Source organism: Eucalyptus grandis, chromosome 8, assembly GCF_016545825.1.
Source record: "Eucalyptus grandis isolate ANBG69807.140 chromosome 8, ASM1654582v1, whole genome shotgun sequence".
NCBI classification, from domain to species: Eukaryota; Viridiplantae; Streptophyta; class Magnoliopsida; order Myrtales; family Myrtaceae; genus Eucalyptus; species Eucalyptus grandis.
Window position 1 is genome coordinate 43641267 of NC_052619.1, and position 14161 is coordinate 43655427.

The following is a 14161-nucleotide window of genomic DNA, read 5'->3' on the forward strand; positions in this document are numbered from 1 at the left end:
CAATTTGGAAAATGAACGGAAATGCGGATTGGACAATTTGAAGAGACTTTTGGCATCTGTTGTAAGTGAATCGGTGAATGGAAGTTGTTTGGGCTTTTTCTGCTTTTGAATTAGACCTCAACCGGATTTGTTTGTTCAGAAAATCTAATAGTGAAAAATGAAATAAAAGTTGGTTTTGAAGAAAATTCGTGGGATTTAAGGACTGTCTTATTTTAGCTTTCAACAGGACTTCAAATTGGACAAGTGGGTATAGAATTTGGCCTATCTTGGCCAATCAAAATTGTTGTGTGGAAGTTGAACAAAACTATAATTTAGTTTAGTTTTGTTTTCCCCTTCCATTGTTCTAGACCCGCACCCCACCTCACGCAAGCTTTTTTTTTTCCCTCTCTCTCTCTTCTCTACCCATTTGTGCTGCCAACTGCACTTTCTAATCTTCGAAGTTGCTTTCATTTTTCCCTTTTTGACTGGTCTTGTTCTTATCCCTTTTTACTTTTTGCTGGTCACCATTTTATCTTTTTGCTTTCTTTGGTCTTCTTTAGTCACGTGCATGGACGATGCCCTTGGCTCATTCAGCTTCGGTGCCGTTCGCTGTCCCCACGAAGACCGACGAGTGCTGCTTTCTTTCGTTTTTGCTGCTGTCCGTTTCTTTACGCACGTGGCCTGCCCCACACCGAAGCCCCACCTGCGTCCTTCTTCCTTCGCCATTGTCACTGCCGCATCAACCATGTGCGGGTTGTTCACATCGGGCCATCTTCGAAGCCCTTTTGTTGCAGACCAAACAACAACTATTCCAGCAGGTCCAGCCACTCAAATTTGGCCCGGTTCATGGTTGTTTCGACCATGGCCGGTACTCCGATCTTCGACCGCCAAACCTTGCTGGTCCGCGCCCCAAATCAGCCCCCATGACAGCCATACAACTCCTGATCAGTAGCTATTTTACAGCAAGGGTTTACAGTTTCTGTGACTCGTTTTCGAGCCATCCCGACCCTGGTTGGCGGATCCGCTTTGGAGAAGATCGAGCTTTGTTGCGTGCTCGTCGATTTGATCCTAGCGGATCTTTAATCAGGTGAGTTTAACTCACTAATGCCTTCTTAGTTTGCTAATTATGCTTAAGTGTTGATTATTGTTAATTAAGTAGGATTATGTAGTTAGATTAGAGTAGATTAATGATTATTAATTAATTATGATGCATGTTAGGCATTTGACTAGTGTAATTAGCTAGAGGATATCCTATATTATTTATTGAATGCACCTCAGGATTTTTCCCGACCCGTCTTGGGCTTCAATCAGGCATTACGGGCCGAAATTTGATTTTTAGTATTTATTTATTAATTTTCGAAATTAATTTAATTAATTATTTATTTTCTAAAAATTAAGCGGGGATAGCCGATGATCGGAATTTCATGCTGATTGTCGGCGGGCAGTCCGTTAATTTAATTAAGCTTTATTTTGTGCTGAATTGAATTATTTGTGAAAGTGGGAATTATTCTTTAGTTGGATAATCACTGGTTATTAATTGAAAAATAACCGGGCATCGGTTGATAATGCCAAAAATATTTGAGTTGACTATAGAAAATGTGGGAGTTATGGAAAGAAAACTATTACATTTTGGCAAAGGCTAGCCGTGTGCCCACGCACAATATTTTATCGGGTATGATAAAAGATGAGAAGAAATGCTGTGTGACATGGCTCAGCGATTATTACATCGCTTTGGTGTGTGGGACACCTTAGAGAATGCATGTAATTGTGGAATATACATATCACCTGAAAAAGCACGTGGCACGGCTATTAGTATGTACCATGGCGAAAATGGCGCCTGAAAGATAATGAGCATGGCTCGGTGATTTGGTATATCGCCTTAGAGAATGCACGTGGCTCAGTATTAAGTACATCGCCTTGGTGAATAAGTCACCTTATAGAATGCATGGGGGTTGGTGATAAGTACTTCGCCTTGGTGATATGGCACCTTAGAGAATGCATATGGCTCAGTGATTAAGTACATCGTCTTGGTGATTTGGCACCTTAGAGAATGCATGTGGCTCGGCGACTAAGTATATTATACTGGGAATTGTATAGTATGGTAGAGAATGACCAAGAGATGGACCGACTGACATGTAATTGACTAAGTTGATTGATCAATGATTTGATCTGATGTCGTGAATTTATTGATTGGATGGAAATGACCGGTGAACAGTCCGACTGACATGTAATTGACTAGGTCAATTGATCGAGATATCAATATGTTATGATTGCTTGGGTGCCTATTTGAACTATGCTAATATGTAGGTGGAATCTAAGGCCAAGGTAAGTCCTCTGACCCGTGTGTGCATAGGCAGCCCGGATAGCGTATTAGTTTACCAATCGGGTCTTAAGGGATAGAACATGCTTGCTGAGACGTTGTCTCAATGGTTATTGTATAACCATTTCAGGTGCGTAAATGACGACTCCCCCAGGGATCTTGGTTGCCTCGGAGGATAACCGAGCAGGTCACTGTCTTCCCGATCCCAGGAGTGATTGGACCTATGAATTGGTAGTAACCTCAGTCTGGAATATGGAAGTCCCACACCAGGAGACACTTGATTAGTTCACAGCCTCGTTTCATACTACTCCTTATGGCCTTAGGGTAGGTCCCTTTAGGGGTTTTGATATCTCGGCTGAGGTGATTGATGCTGCCCAGGAGGAGGGCCCAGCAGACCTACATGAAGGTGATGCGGAGGACCCGTCATCTTGTCCGGATCCAGTGGACCTAGAAGGTTCAGAGATTGGGTCTAAATAGTTGGTCTTAGGATGACTGGTTTTGAGAATCGACCTTTTTGCTAGACCTTGTAAATAACAAATAGTAATGCATATAAACTGTACAAATATGTAAAAAGGTGTGTTGGGGTTTTGAAGGAAAAATGTGGCCTTGCTTTTCTATCCCATTGAATTGTTCTCTAGGGATTTAACTGCTTCTGCATGTGCATTTAAAATGAATGGGTCGGTGATGCATCCTGGGACGTTGCTATTATATCGACCAAGCAAGGATGGGCACGTGCTAAGAGGATCGGGGCGTGACAGCTTCTTACCAATATAATACCCTACTAGGCATTCATGCCACTTAGGGTCCGCAGCTTCCAGAATATCAGCAGACAAATTGACAACCGGCTTATTGTTCACAAACGAATGGGGAATGAACTCCAAGTCATATCCCTTAGCGGCTACTCTCGCTACATTGGCCCAAGATCGAGCAATGTGGGGCTTGGAGGCCCTACCTTGTTGATTACTGGGTTGAGGACATTTAGAGCCGAATCTAGCACGGCTTCGACCATGAGGCCCAGCAAGGGCTTAAGGAGGCTTAGGCGACACCCATTGGCCATCCTTTGAGAACGACAAAGACGGACCAACACGTCGTAGATCGGCTATTCGCCACCAGCTAAAGGCGGGTGGGCTTGTGAGGGAAGGGGACAGGCTTCGACTACTAGGTCCAACCTCATTGTTGTGGCCATCTCTACTTGGCCAACCAATGTAGCAGAGAGACCACCGGATGCAACGACCTAGAGAAGAAAGTGAAACCTTAGCCCCGATAGGGCATAACAGTCCAAAGAGAACGAACCAGGGCAATTGCTCTCAGGAAGAAGTAAGGGCCTACCTGTGACATCCCAAATTTTCGACCTTGTTTTCTACTGGATTAATCGGGCATTTCATTGGCGCGTCTATAGGGCTGTTCTCAGAGTCGATCATTCTCGAGATAACTAGACTATCCAGTGAAGCCATTAAGGAATTTTAAGGTAATAGACTTGAGAATTCAATCAGGAATCAACTTCTTGACTGTACTCATCTTTAGAGGCCATTTCGGCACAGTATAAAATCGATTTGAAATCAGAGATATGTTTGTTCGACTGAGATGTGTGGCCGATCATGGGTGACTCCACTAAATTGGAAAATTCTCGTTGATCGGCACTAATATGATTTTACTGTCATTTCAGTACCCTGTGTCCGTGATTGAATCCTCAAGATTTTCATGATAATCGAGAGTCGTCAATGAGTCGAGTGGGTTCATAGTGGCTCGAAGAAAATCGACCATGGGTTATTTGCCCTAAAAAGTTCTAAAAACTACCCGGTAGTTTAGATCATGCTAAAAACGCGTCGAATGGAAATTAACCGCGAACTGGAGTCCGATTTCAGAAATTGAAAGTCTTATCATGTCACGACCTATTTTAAGAACATTGACTCATCCTTCCGAAGAATTTTCAAAAATTCCGAGATTTTTATGGAAAATTGATTCGGACGTCGTGGAAAATTGATGGAAATTCGGATGGGCTCGTTTAAAGGAAATTTGGACTTCCAAGCCGAGCCTTTGAGTGTCGAGGACAGGCAAAAAACTGTGTGGGATTTTTCTTCATCAAATCGGACCTCAATTTGGGGAATTGAGTAAATAAATTGAAGCTTAAAAAATGAAATTTGGATCCATGGGAAGGGCTTCAATTTGAGCTTTAATTTGGACTATTTTGGTGGAAAATTTGAGTGGAAAGTATTAAGGGGGAGTCTCTTCGGAGACATCCGATAAAATTGGAACGATACAGAGTAGATTAGCATGGCCCCTACGCAAGGATGACATGCACAAATCGAGAAATGGTCCAAATTTTTTGACCACCTGCCGTGGTGGCTCTACTGGGTAGGCTTCTGTGATCTTTTGTGAGAGAGGTGAGGAGTTCGAAGCCCTTGCAACACAAGGAGGCTGGCAGAGACGCTAGGTGTATTAAGCGTGACGCCGTGGTGGTGGATCCTGCGCTAGCGTCACCAGGGGGTTTACGGCGCGGTTGTCGGCTGCAAGCCGGTTCCTCCTGCACAAAAAAAAAAAAAGTATTAAGGGGGACATACCATCAATGCAAATATATGTGTGGACTTTGTGGACTAAAGCATTGATGAATGAGATTTTTAATTGGCTTTTAGTCCCCCTCACCAAGCTTACTTTGTACGCTGGCTCTTCCTTTCGGCCTCACATTCGCACGCCCAGGGAAAAACGATCACCTTCTCTGCTTCTTCATTTTCATTTCCTTCCTATCCACCTCTGCTATTCTTTCAATCTTTTGCTTCGCAGATCGTCGCCCAGCACCCACCGATTCTTCTGCTAGCAGCCATGCCACACGTCCACGCTTTGGAGCCCCACCAGTCAACCCAGCGGCAAACAGAAGCTCCATCGTTGACCCCATAAATCCACCGAGTTCTCTCGCCAACTGAAGCAACCCAACAGCAGCTTCCTCCGTGCGCCAGTTGCTGCGCGTCCCTTCGTCTATTGAGACTTCAGCCACTTCACGAGTCAGCAACCAGCAGCAGCAGTGATGCCCGCGTGGTCTTCTCCAGCTCACGTGATTTCGGTCTCCTTCGACCGAAGTAACAGTCTCCACGCGTGGCCTTCATCAGCCGTTCCTTCAGGTCTTTTCGTCGTCGACAATGTCGCCCGAAGACTCTAACAGCAGCTTCAGCAAAGCCTGACGTTGAGCCCAGCATCTTCGCACGTTCGACCCAACCTCCAGCTGTGGACTAGTCCATTTCGAGCCCAACCGCAGTCCAAAACTCCAGCAGTTTGAAGCCCACACGAATCAAACTCCAGTCCATCTTCTGTCGCAAGCCCAGTTGAAGTCCAGCAAGGCCCAGTTCAGTTTTTGTTTCAGCCCATTCAGTCTCCTTTTCCAGCCTGTGGATTGAAGTTTCGACCGAGTCTTGAAGCCCAGCAGCAGCCCAATCCCGAAGCCAAGCCCGGTCCGACGCTTTAATAAATCTCAGTTTGGACTGAGATTTGTTGGGCCGATTCTAGGCTTGGTCCAAGCCCGTGGGTGTCGTCACGAGCCTAAGTTCGGCGCCGTCGCGCCGCCGTCATGGTGATTCGGTCTCCGCTTTTAATCAAGTGAGTTTTACTCACTAATGCTTTCTTAGTTTGCTAATTATGCTTAAGAGTTGATTAGATTTAATTAAGTGCAATTAGGTGGTTAGATTAGTTTAGAGTAATTTAATTAGTGACTTTAATGATGCATGTTAGGTGATTGATTAGTGTAATTAGCAAGTAGAGACGTACTTCTTTTTATCGAATGCATCTCGGGATTTTTCTCGGTCTGTTCTGGCCTACAATCAGGCATTACGGGCCAGAATTTTATGTTGATTGTCGTGGTGCAATCCATTTATTTAATTGAGCTTTATTTTATGTTGAATTGAATTATTTGTGAAAGTGAGAATTATTCTTTAATTGGATAACCATTGGTTATTAATTGAAAAATAACCTGGCATCGGTTGATAATGCCAAAAATATTTGGTGGACTATAGAAAATGGCGGGATTTATAGAAAGGAAATTATTATATTTTGGCTAAGGCCGACCGTGTCTCCACACACAGCTACTTTATCGAGAATGACAAAAAGATGGAATTGATTGTATGATTGAGATGGTATACCATATCAACCTACGGGCGATATGTCAGCTTAGCAGAGAGTAGTATACCGGTATACTATATCAGCCTACGGGCGATATGTCAGCTTAGCAGGAAGCAATATACCTTATTAGTTTTGATGGAATATGTCGGTATACTATATCAGCTTATGGGTGATATGGCAGTTTAGCAGAGAGTAGTATATCTTATTAGTTTAGATTGAGCACTATTAATATACTATATCAACTTAAGGGCAATATGGCAGCTTAGCAGAGAGCAGTATACCCGATCATCTCAAAAGTGAGCTATACTATCTATTTATCAGCTTAGTAGTAAGTAGTCCTGATATGAACAGACTTATAGATAGTATGAGATGAGCCGACCAAGAAAAAGGGTTAAGATGACATGTAATCGATTAGGTCGATTGATCACTGCTTTGATCTAATGTCGTGAATTGATTGATTAAAGTGAAATGACCGATGAATGGTCTGATTGACATGAAATCGATTAGGTTGATTGATTGAAATATCGATTTGTGATGTGATTGCTTGGGTGTTTATTGAATTGTGCTAATATGCAGATGGAATCTGAGGCCAAGGTAAGTCCTCTGACCCATGTGTGTAGAGGTAGTCTAGTTAGCGTATTGGTTTACTAATTGAGTCTTAAGGGGTAGAATTTGCTGAGACGTGGTCTCAATGGTTATTGTATAATCATTTCAGGACCCTGATGAGAAGCCTGAGGAGGAGAAACCTGAGGAGGAGAACCTTGATGTGAAACCCGAGGAGGAAGATTTTGAAGAAGGGGATGATCCTGAGGAGGATTCTGAGTACGACTCAGATGAGGACTGAGATCCCATTCTGTTTGCAAACCCTAGGCTGAGAACTAATGTGTGATAGTTCAACCTTTAGCGAATAGTATTGTATTATATAACTATGTGGTTTGCGTTGTATAAAAGTGTGGTTATGGTTTTCAGATGTGAAAAATATGGCCTTACTTTTCTATCCCAATGTTTTATTGTTTGGGGTTTATTATATGCTTTCGTATGCGTATTAAAACAAGAAGGGCCGGCGATACATCCTGGAACGTCGCTATTAATCGACTAGGAGAAGGATGGGCATGTAATTTAGGATCGAGGCGTGACACTACCAGACGCGCTTTGCCTCCAAAAAACAGCCTCAACCACCAGACAAAGCTGCTAGAATCAGCCGCACATTAGATCACAGGAACAGTGAAGAAATCGCACCCTAGAGAGCTCCCATATTATATATATACTTTATTAGATGAATAAATAGATAATGATTATCAAATTTCAAATCATGGTGGATCCTAAGAATATAAGCTAGAGTTCCAATTCAACTCAAGTTTTGAGTCCACTGTATTTACCAATCAAGATGAGTTGCCGAGCTCTACTTTACCGAAACTTTATTCACGTCGAGCTGGAGTTAAAAAAATCAAGCTCAAAACCTCAAGTAGAGTATCAAGCCTTGAAAGAATGGAGTCAAGTCAAGCTCATGCGTTGAACTGTGCATTGGCTTGATTGGACTCGATTGTACCCCTAGATCATATATATCTCCGATCATGCAAGAGGATATCGATTTTAACCCCACCCATCTCCGCCAATGCTACTGCCCTAACCACCTACGTCGCCGGGCAAACTTGTGGCAATAGAGACAGTCGTGAAGTCAGCGAGTGGTGAACACTATTTATTGGATACATACAAGTTAAGCAGCTCTCTAAGCTGCAATTACAATACATCTGAAACTAAAGAAAACCATGAGTCGGACATTCTGCGTAGGAACTAGCTTCAAATTGATTACTCATCACAGCTTCAAATGGTCTATTGCAGGAACCCCGTCAAGACCTTTTGAGTTTACATATTTAACATAGTCTTTTGCAGTTGTTTCTCGATAGAGCGGAGGGTTCTATTCCGATAACAACTCCATAATCGGCCCATACTTTCTGGGAGAATCCTCTTGCCCAAAATGCGTTCTAAAGAAACAAGCCACCGAGATTCTCAGTTTGACGTTCTTTGCCAATACTCTGTGATAGACGAACTTACTATTGGTGATTAACTACGCAAAAGATAGCCAAATGTATTAGCTAATCAATCTCCTCTCTCTGAGAATTCAAATGCACAGATGAAGATAGTTTACTGAAGACTGCACTTTCAAGAACAATACTAATAATTTGCAATAATGAGTCACGTGAATGATATATCTCCATCGATCAAGCCATTAAAAAGAACGAACTGATCCAGTAGGTGAAAAAAATTGCCAAAGTAAAATTGCTTGAACATTTCCTACTCCTACAAGCATAAGCAAGTTGTGCAATACCAGCATGCCCACATCATTGAAAACATCAATGTTGAACTCAAGCTTAATTTCAAGCAGGCAACAGAAAAATTCTTTTATCAGGAAAATAGGGAGAATGGAGGCAAAAGAACGCTTCAAGTGCCATAACTTTGGTCAAAGAGACACTTAAGTGCCATAACTTACGAAATGTATACTTAAGTGCCACATTCGAAGAAAAACGGATCACTTGAGTGCCACTCTGGCCAAAGTCTGGCCAAAACGCCAACGTGACGTTTTTCCGGCGAAGCGCACCCAAAACGACGTCGTTTTACACGCGATGTGGCCAAAATGGCATTGTTTTGGGGATGTGGCAAAAAAATAAAATAAAATAATTAATTAAAATTAAATTTAGTTAAAATATTTTAAATTATTAATTTTAAAATTAAATTTAGTTAAAATATTTTAAATTATTAATTTTAAAATTAAATTTAGTTGAAATATTAAAAATTTAATAATTAAAAAAATTAATTTTAAAAAAAAAGGAGGGGGAGGTCGGCGACGGCGGGGGAGGATCGGCCGGGGTCGCGGGCCCTGGCCGGGGTCGGCGACCCCGGCCGGCCGGCGGTGAGGGCTCGCGAGCCCTCGCCGGATTTGGGCGAGGGCCGCGACCCTCCCTAGATTTGTGGCGAGGGCCGCGACCCTCACCCGATGCGGGCGGGCTCGCGAGCCCTCGCCGCCGGCCGGCCGGGGTCGCTAGCCCTGGCCAAGGCTCGCGACCCCGGCCGACCATCCCTCGCCGTCGCCCCTTCCGGCGGCGGCGGGGCGGGCGGCGGTGGGGCGGTGTCGGCGGCGGGCGAGGGCTAATCCCTCGCCCGCCTCCCCTCCCTTTCCTTAAAATTTTTTTTTAAATTATTAATTTTTAATATTTCAATTAAATTTAATTTTAAAATTATTAATTTAAAATATTTTAACTAAATTTAATTTAAAATTATTAATTTTAAATATTTTAAATAATTTTAATTCAAGTAATTATATATATATTTTTGCCACGTTAGCCCAAAACGACGCCGTTTTGGCCACGTTAGCGTGCAAAACGGCGTTGTTTTGGGCTCAGTTCGCCGGAAAAGTGACACGTCGACATTTTGGCCGGATTTTGGCTGGATTGGCACTCAAATGATCCATTTTACTCCGATTTTGGCACTTAGTACCTTTCGTAAGTTATGGCACTTAAGTATTTCTTTGGCCAAAGTTAAGGCACTCCAGGGGTCCGCGCGTCGGAGAATGGACAGTTTTTTACCATATTTCACATTAGCTTCCCTCCAGCATGAAAACCGGTCTTTTATCGGGAGAGATCAATTTTGGACCACCATTATCCATACTATGCTTTCCATATGCTTTCAGAAGAATCCTCTTACTCCTACCATTGTTACACTTCAAAATTTTTTATGAAACATGATAAAATGCTGCGATTGGGGCAAGCAGTGGACTACTCCAGTACATCTCAAGTGTTTTTTGAACATATCAATCTATCCATATTTAGTCCTTGAATGATTTGAAGGACAAAAGATAGCAGATTATGGAAGTAATTCAAATGTAATAGAAAGGGAATCAACCATGAGGGAGTTGAGTTCTTATAGCTGAGCAGTCGCCCTTCATACTGGAATATTGGAAGGGGAATATGCAAACAATCAAACATAGGACACCCATGAAGTAAAGAACAATGTTGAACAGGCTTACCTGCATCATGTCGCCTAGGTTCACCATGAGAGCACCGTGAACGGGGTTGACATCTACCCAGTGATTTTCATGGAGGACTTGAAGGCCGCCAGTCTGGTCTTGCAATACTGCCGTGAGGAAGGCGCTATTGGTGTGCTTGCTCAGACCTTGAGTCAAGTCTGGCTCGGGACATATCGGATAGTAGTGTGCGATGAAGTACAGTCCTTCAGCACAGCCCATGTCCTTAAGATGCTTGGGATTTAGTCCCAGAGCTTCCGATAGCAGTTCGAAGATGGGAATCCCCAGTCTCATTAGTTGATTTGAATATTCCATTATTATATCTCTGCAAGCAGAGCACACAGATAATTGAATAATGCATCTTACGTTCTTGAATGTCGCGAAATGGAGCATCGGCATTTTTGCGAACAGGTTACCAGCAAACTTGAGGAAGCTCTTCTGGATTCGGCGGGTGAGGAGTCATAACGCAGCACAGCGAATCCCTCCAATTCGCGACCGGTGCTCTTTCGAAATCAAAGTTGGTGTTCTAAGTCACCTTCTTCGACTCATCTCTAGAGTACAGCTCCTTCTTCACCTCGCTCTCCTGCTCCTGAAACCTCTTCACGCCATCGATGATTCTGCTCAGGACTCCATCTCCGATCCCGTGGTTCACCACCTGAAAGAAGCCCCAATGCTCGCACGCCTAGCCAACTCTACGGATTATCTCCCTGCGCTTGCCAGAATCTTCACGAACTCCTTCCAAGTCCACGATCAGGATGCTGAAACTTGTCTCGGTGGGACCGGAACGGTCGGGCGATCGAGGCTGGCGGTCGATGAAGATACGAGGGAGCTTGGAGACTCCGGAGTTGACCAGGCCTTTCACGTCGAAGGCTTTCAATTCGTTCTCACGGTCGTACTCATGCTCTGCTCTGTCAGGGTTTTCGTCGAAGTTGGTTGCCGCCATGTCAGTCAGCGAAGGTTCATGTGCGCCAGCGATGTTATGCGGAAGGAGCTCAGTTTTCAGTTGCATGAGGTGTTGAAATGGAGGAGATTCGGATGCACTGTAGAGCAGAGGACACTGGAAGAGACAGGCGACTACGACCACATTTTTAAAATGCAGTTGGCCCAAACGGTCACCGTCGCTACCGACACGACGGCAAGGACATTTGGCGGACCGTTGGGGCCGACCACATTTAAAAGAAAAAAATATTCTATAAATTAGAGGCCGCCTCCTCTCAATTCTTCCTTCATCTCTCTTATGAATCTTCCCGCCGCTTGACAAATTCTCGTTTCGTATACACGATTTCCCTCGCTACTGCGATTTCGAAATGGACCATAATCACAACCTCACTCGTATTTTTCTTTTTCAGAGATAGGATGAGCCATCTGAGAAAGCACCAAGACAAGTGTCGCGGTCCATGATTCCCCCGTACCCGTGAACCCTTAGGAGCAAAGCTTGAGGTTATCGAGTAAAGAGTAAGGATGTATAAAAGATGAATTCAACTGGTTTGTCAAAAAGGCGTTAGGACAGTTAGTATTAGGAGTTCTGTGATAGAGGATTATATTATTCAGGAGCTTTGAAGGCGAGATTGGTCTCGTGTACAAACTGGTCGGGAGCTGATGTTGTTCTCCTGATGAAGCCATGGCAAGCCGAAACCAGTTGTTGAGCTTAAAGCGGTTTGCTGTCTCACTCGATAGATTAGACACTAGAGTGAAATTGGACGTGGTACGATCTTGTATAAAAGAGCTACTCGCTATGTTGTTCACTGGAACAACTATAGAAGGGAGGCTAGCCTAACGAATGCTGCTTGCTCGGCGTCGCGCGGGTTATTCCGCGATCAAGAAACTGCCGACCCGTGACACAAGCTTAACACTTAAATGTCTGCATTGGGGTGATGCTCAGCTCATGCGATGGGCCATATCAGCATCTCTTTCAAGTACTAAGAGAAGAGGAACCATTAGCTACTTGTACGTTGTACCCTTTCCACTGAGCAACCCTTTGATATCACTAAAGAGCCAACCCTTGCCATGGCTGGCTGAGGCCGAGCCTCGCGATGGCGAGGGCAACCTCGTCATCGTTGGGTGAGGCTCGCCCTCACTAGTGGTCGAGAGGGGGAGCCTTGCCAACCCACTCCTCTAACCGGCAGCAGAAGGAAGGAGGACAAAAAAAAAACAAAAAAAATTAAAGAAAAAATTAAAAATTAATAAAAAAATTGTTTACGTTAGTGTCCACATTAATGTCGGCTAGCCAAAATTGGTCGGATTGACTAAATTGATATAAATGCAAAAGGGTTAGGATTGAATTGGCTAAAAAAAAAATTAGGACTAAATTAACACAATTGCAATTAGTTTAGGACTTTTGCAGTAATTTTTATGTTTAAAATGTCTAGGATTTCAACAATGGCCTAGAGAATAAAGACTTATTTACGTGCCCGCTTTTCCTTGAGCAAATTGATATATGAGTAACAAAGACATCTCTTTAGAGAAAGTATAAATGTAATCTAGTTAAGATTTTTCTGGTTTCTAGTTTTTTTTTTTTTTTTCTGAATAAGAATATATCGTCCTTTCGGTGTAAAATAGTTGAATGCCAATAGGATGGCTTAGTTTTATTACATATTCATCATGATTTGCAATAAGAAGACTCCAACCTACAACAGGAAGAGAACTGTAAACCAAATCTAGATAAGGATTTGTCGCATCCCCTCTAATCCTTAACAATGAAGTATTATAAACCAGATATTGCAGAATTTAAGCAGTTATGAACAATCCATATAGAAAGATTCAGACATCACTCATCACCCAAATGCACAAAGAAGATCAACCATTCGGTAGCTCACCTGAACATAACTGCGTTAGATGATAAACTCCTGCATTAACCAGCTCAAGAACTTGAACTCTTTAACAGCTTGATACATTAACATCCTCACATGACATCCTTAGTGTGATCGTTCCAAACTGCATCAAGGCCCCATCAAAAGAATGAATAAATCCATACAGCGTGGAACCCGTTAAACTGATTAATATGATCAGAGGCATACTTAAACCTTAATGAGGTTGATAAACCTTTTGTATACAATCAGAACATTCATCAACTATTTTCACGAAATAGACCCTGCCACATGCTTATTTGTGCCTTCAAAGCAAATATTAAAGCAAAAGAAATCGATCATAAAGAAACTGTTTAATATCTCAATTACAAAGTAGATGACTCCAAACAACCCTCGTAGAATTAAAATATCTGGGAGACATCATCATTGGCCAAGGATCATGCAGCAAATGGAGATCTATTAACTCATAACCCTACAGAGCTTCAATAGCTATGCTTGATGAAAAGATTAGATTATACGCATGAAGGAGGAGGTCAACATCCGTACATTAGGATATCATAAGAAATGAGAAGGGGATGTAGACTAAATGTCATGCTTACCACAGATAAGTTAAAACTTCAACCAAAGCTTATTCCCAGCAGGATGATCATCCGCCACTTCAATTTCACTTGTCTTAAAAAACTACAAAATGACATATGCCAACTAAGCGCCCAGTGTCTGATCCTCCCAGCCTGACCACCCATGTTTGCTGACCACAACGTAAATGAAACAACACAGTTTTGTGATGGATAAGAAATGGAGAATATCAGCAGCTGGTCAGAGAGCAAGCAATGCCAATGGAATTTATGTTTCAATGACTATGCTGCATCATCCTGTACCAGTTCATCTTTTTTCAGAATGAGATGCCGACAGTTTGCAACAAAGTAA

At 42.9% G+C, this 14161-nt stretch overlaps 2 protein-coding genes and 1 non-coding gene across 3 annotated transcripts; 1 reads left to right on the forward strand and 2 right to left on the reverse strand.

The window, feature by feature from the left end:
- The first annotated feature begins 4523 nt into the window (after positions 1 to 4523).
- LOC120287932 lies at positions 4524 to 4626 on the forward strand. The gene has a single exon (XR_005546187.1). It is a non-coding gene; the product is annotated as a U6 spliceosomal RNA (small nuclear RNA).
- Positions 4627 to 8324: 3698 nt separating this feature from the next.
- Positions 8325 to 10742, reverse strand: LOC120286783 (1-aminocyclopropane-1-carboxylate oxidase homolog 1-like). Its single transcript, XM_039299281.1, has 2 exons — positions 10431 to 10742; positions 8325 to 8474 (listed from the first exon to the last, which is right to left on the reverse strand). The coding sequence occupies exons 1-2, from the start codon at positions 10740 to 10742 to the stop codon at positions 8325 to 8327; spliced, it is 462 nt and encodes a 153-aa protein (XP_039155215.1).
- Positions 10743 to 10953: 211 nt separating this feature from the next.
- On the reverse strand, positions 10954 to 11370 carry LOC120287257 (1-aminocyclopropane-1-carboxylate oxidase homolog). The gene is made up of 2 exons (XM_039299996.1): positions 11161 to 11370; positions 10954 to 11082 (listed from the first exon to the last, which is right to left on the reverse strand). The coding sequence occupies exons 1-2, from the start codon at positions 11368 to 11370 to the stop codon at positions 10954 to 10956; spliced, it is 339 nt and encodes a 112-aa protein (XP_039155930.1).
- Between the last annotated feature and the right edge of the window lie 2791 nt (positions 11371 to 14161).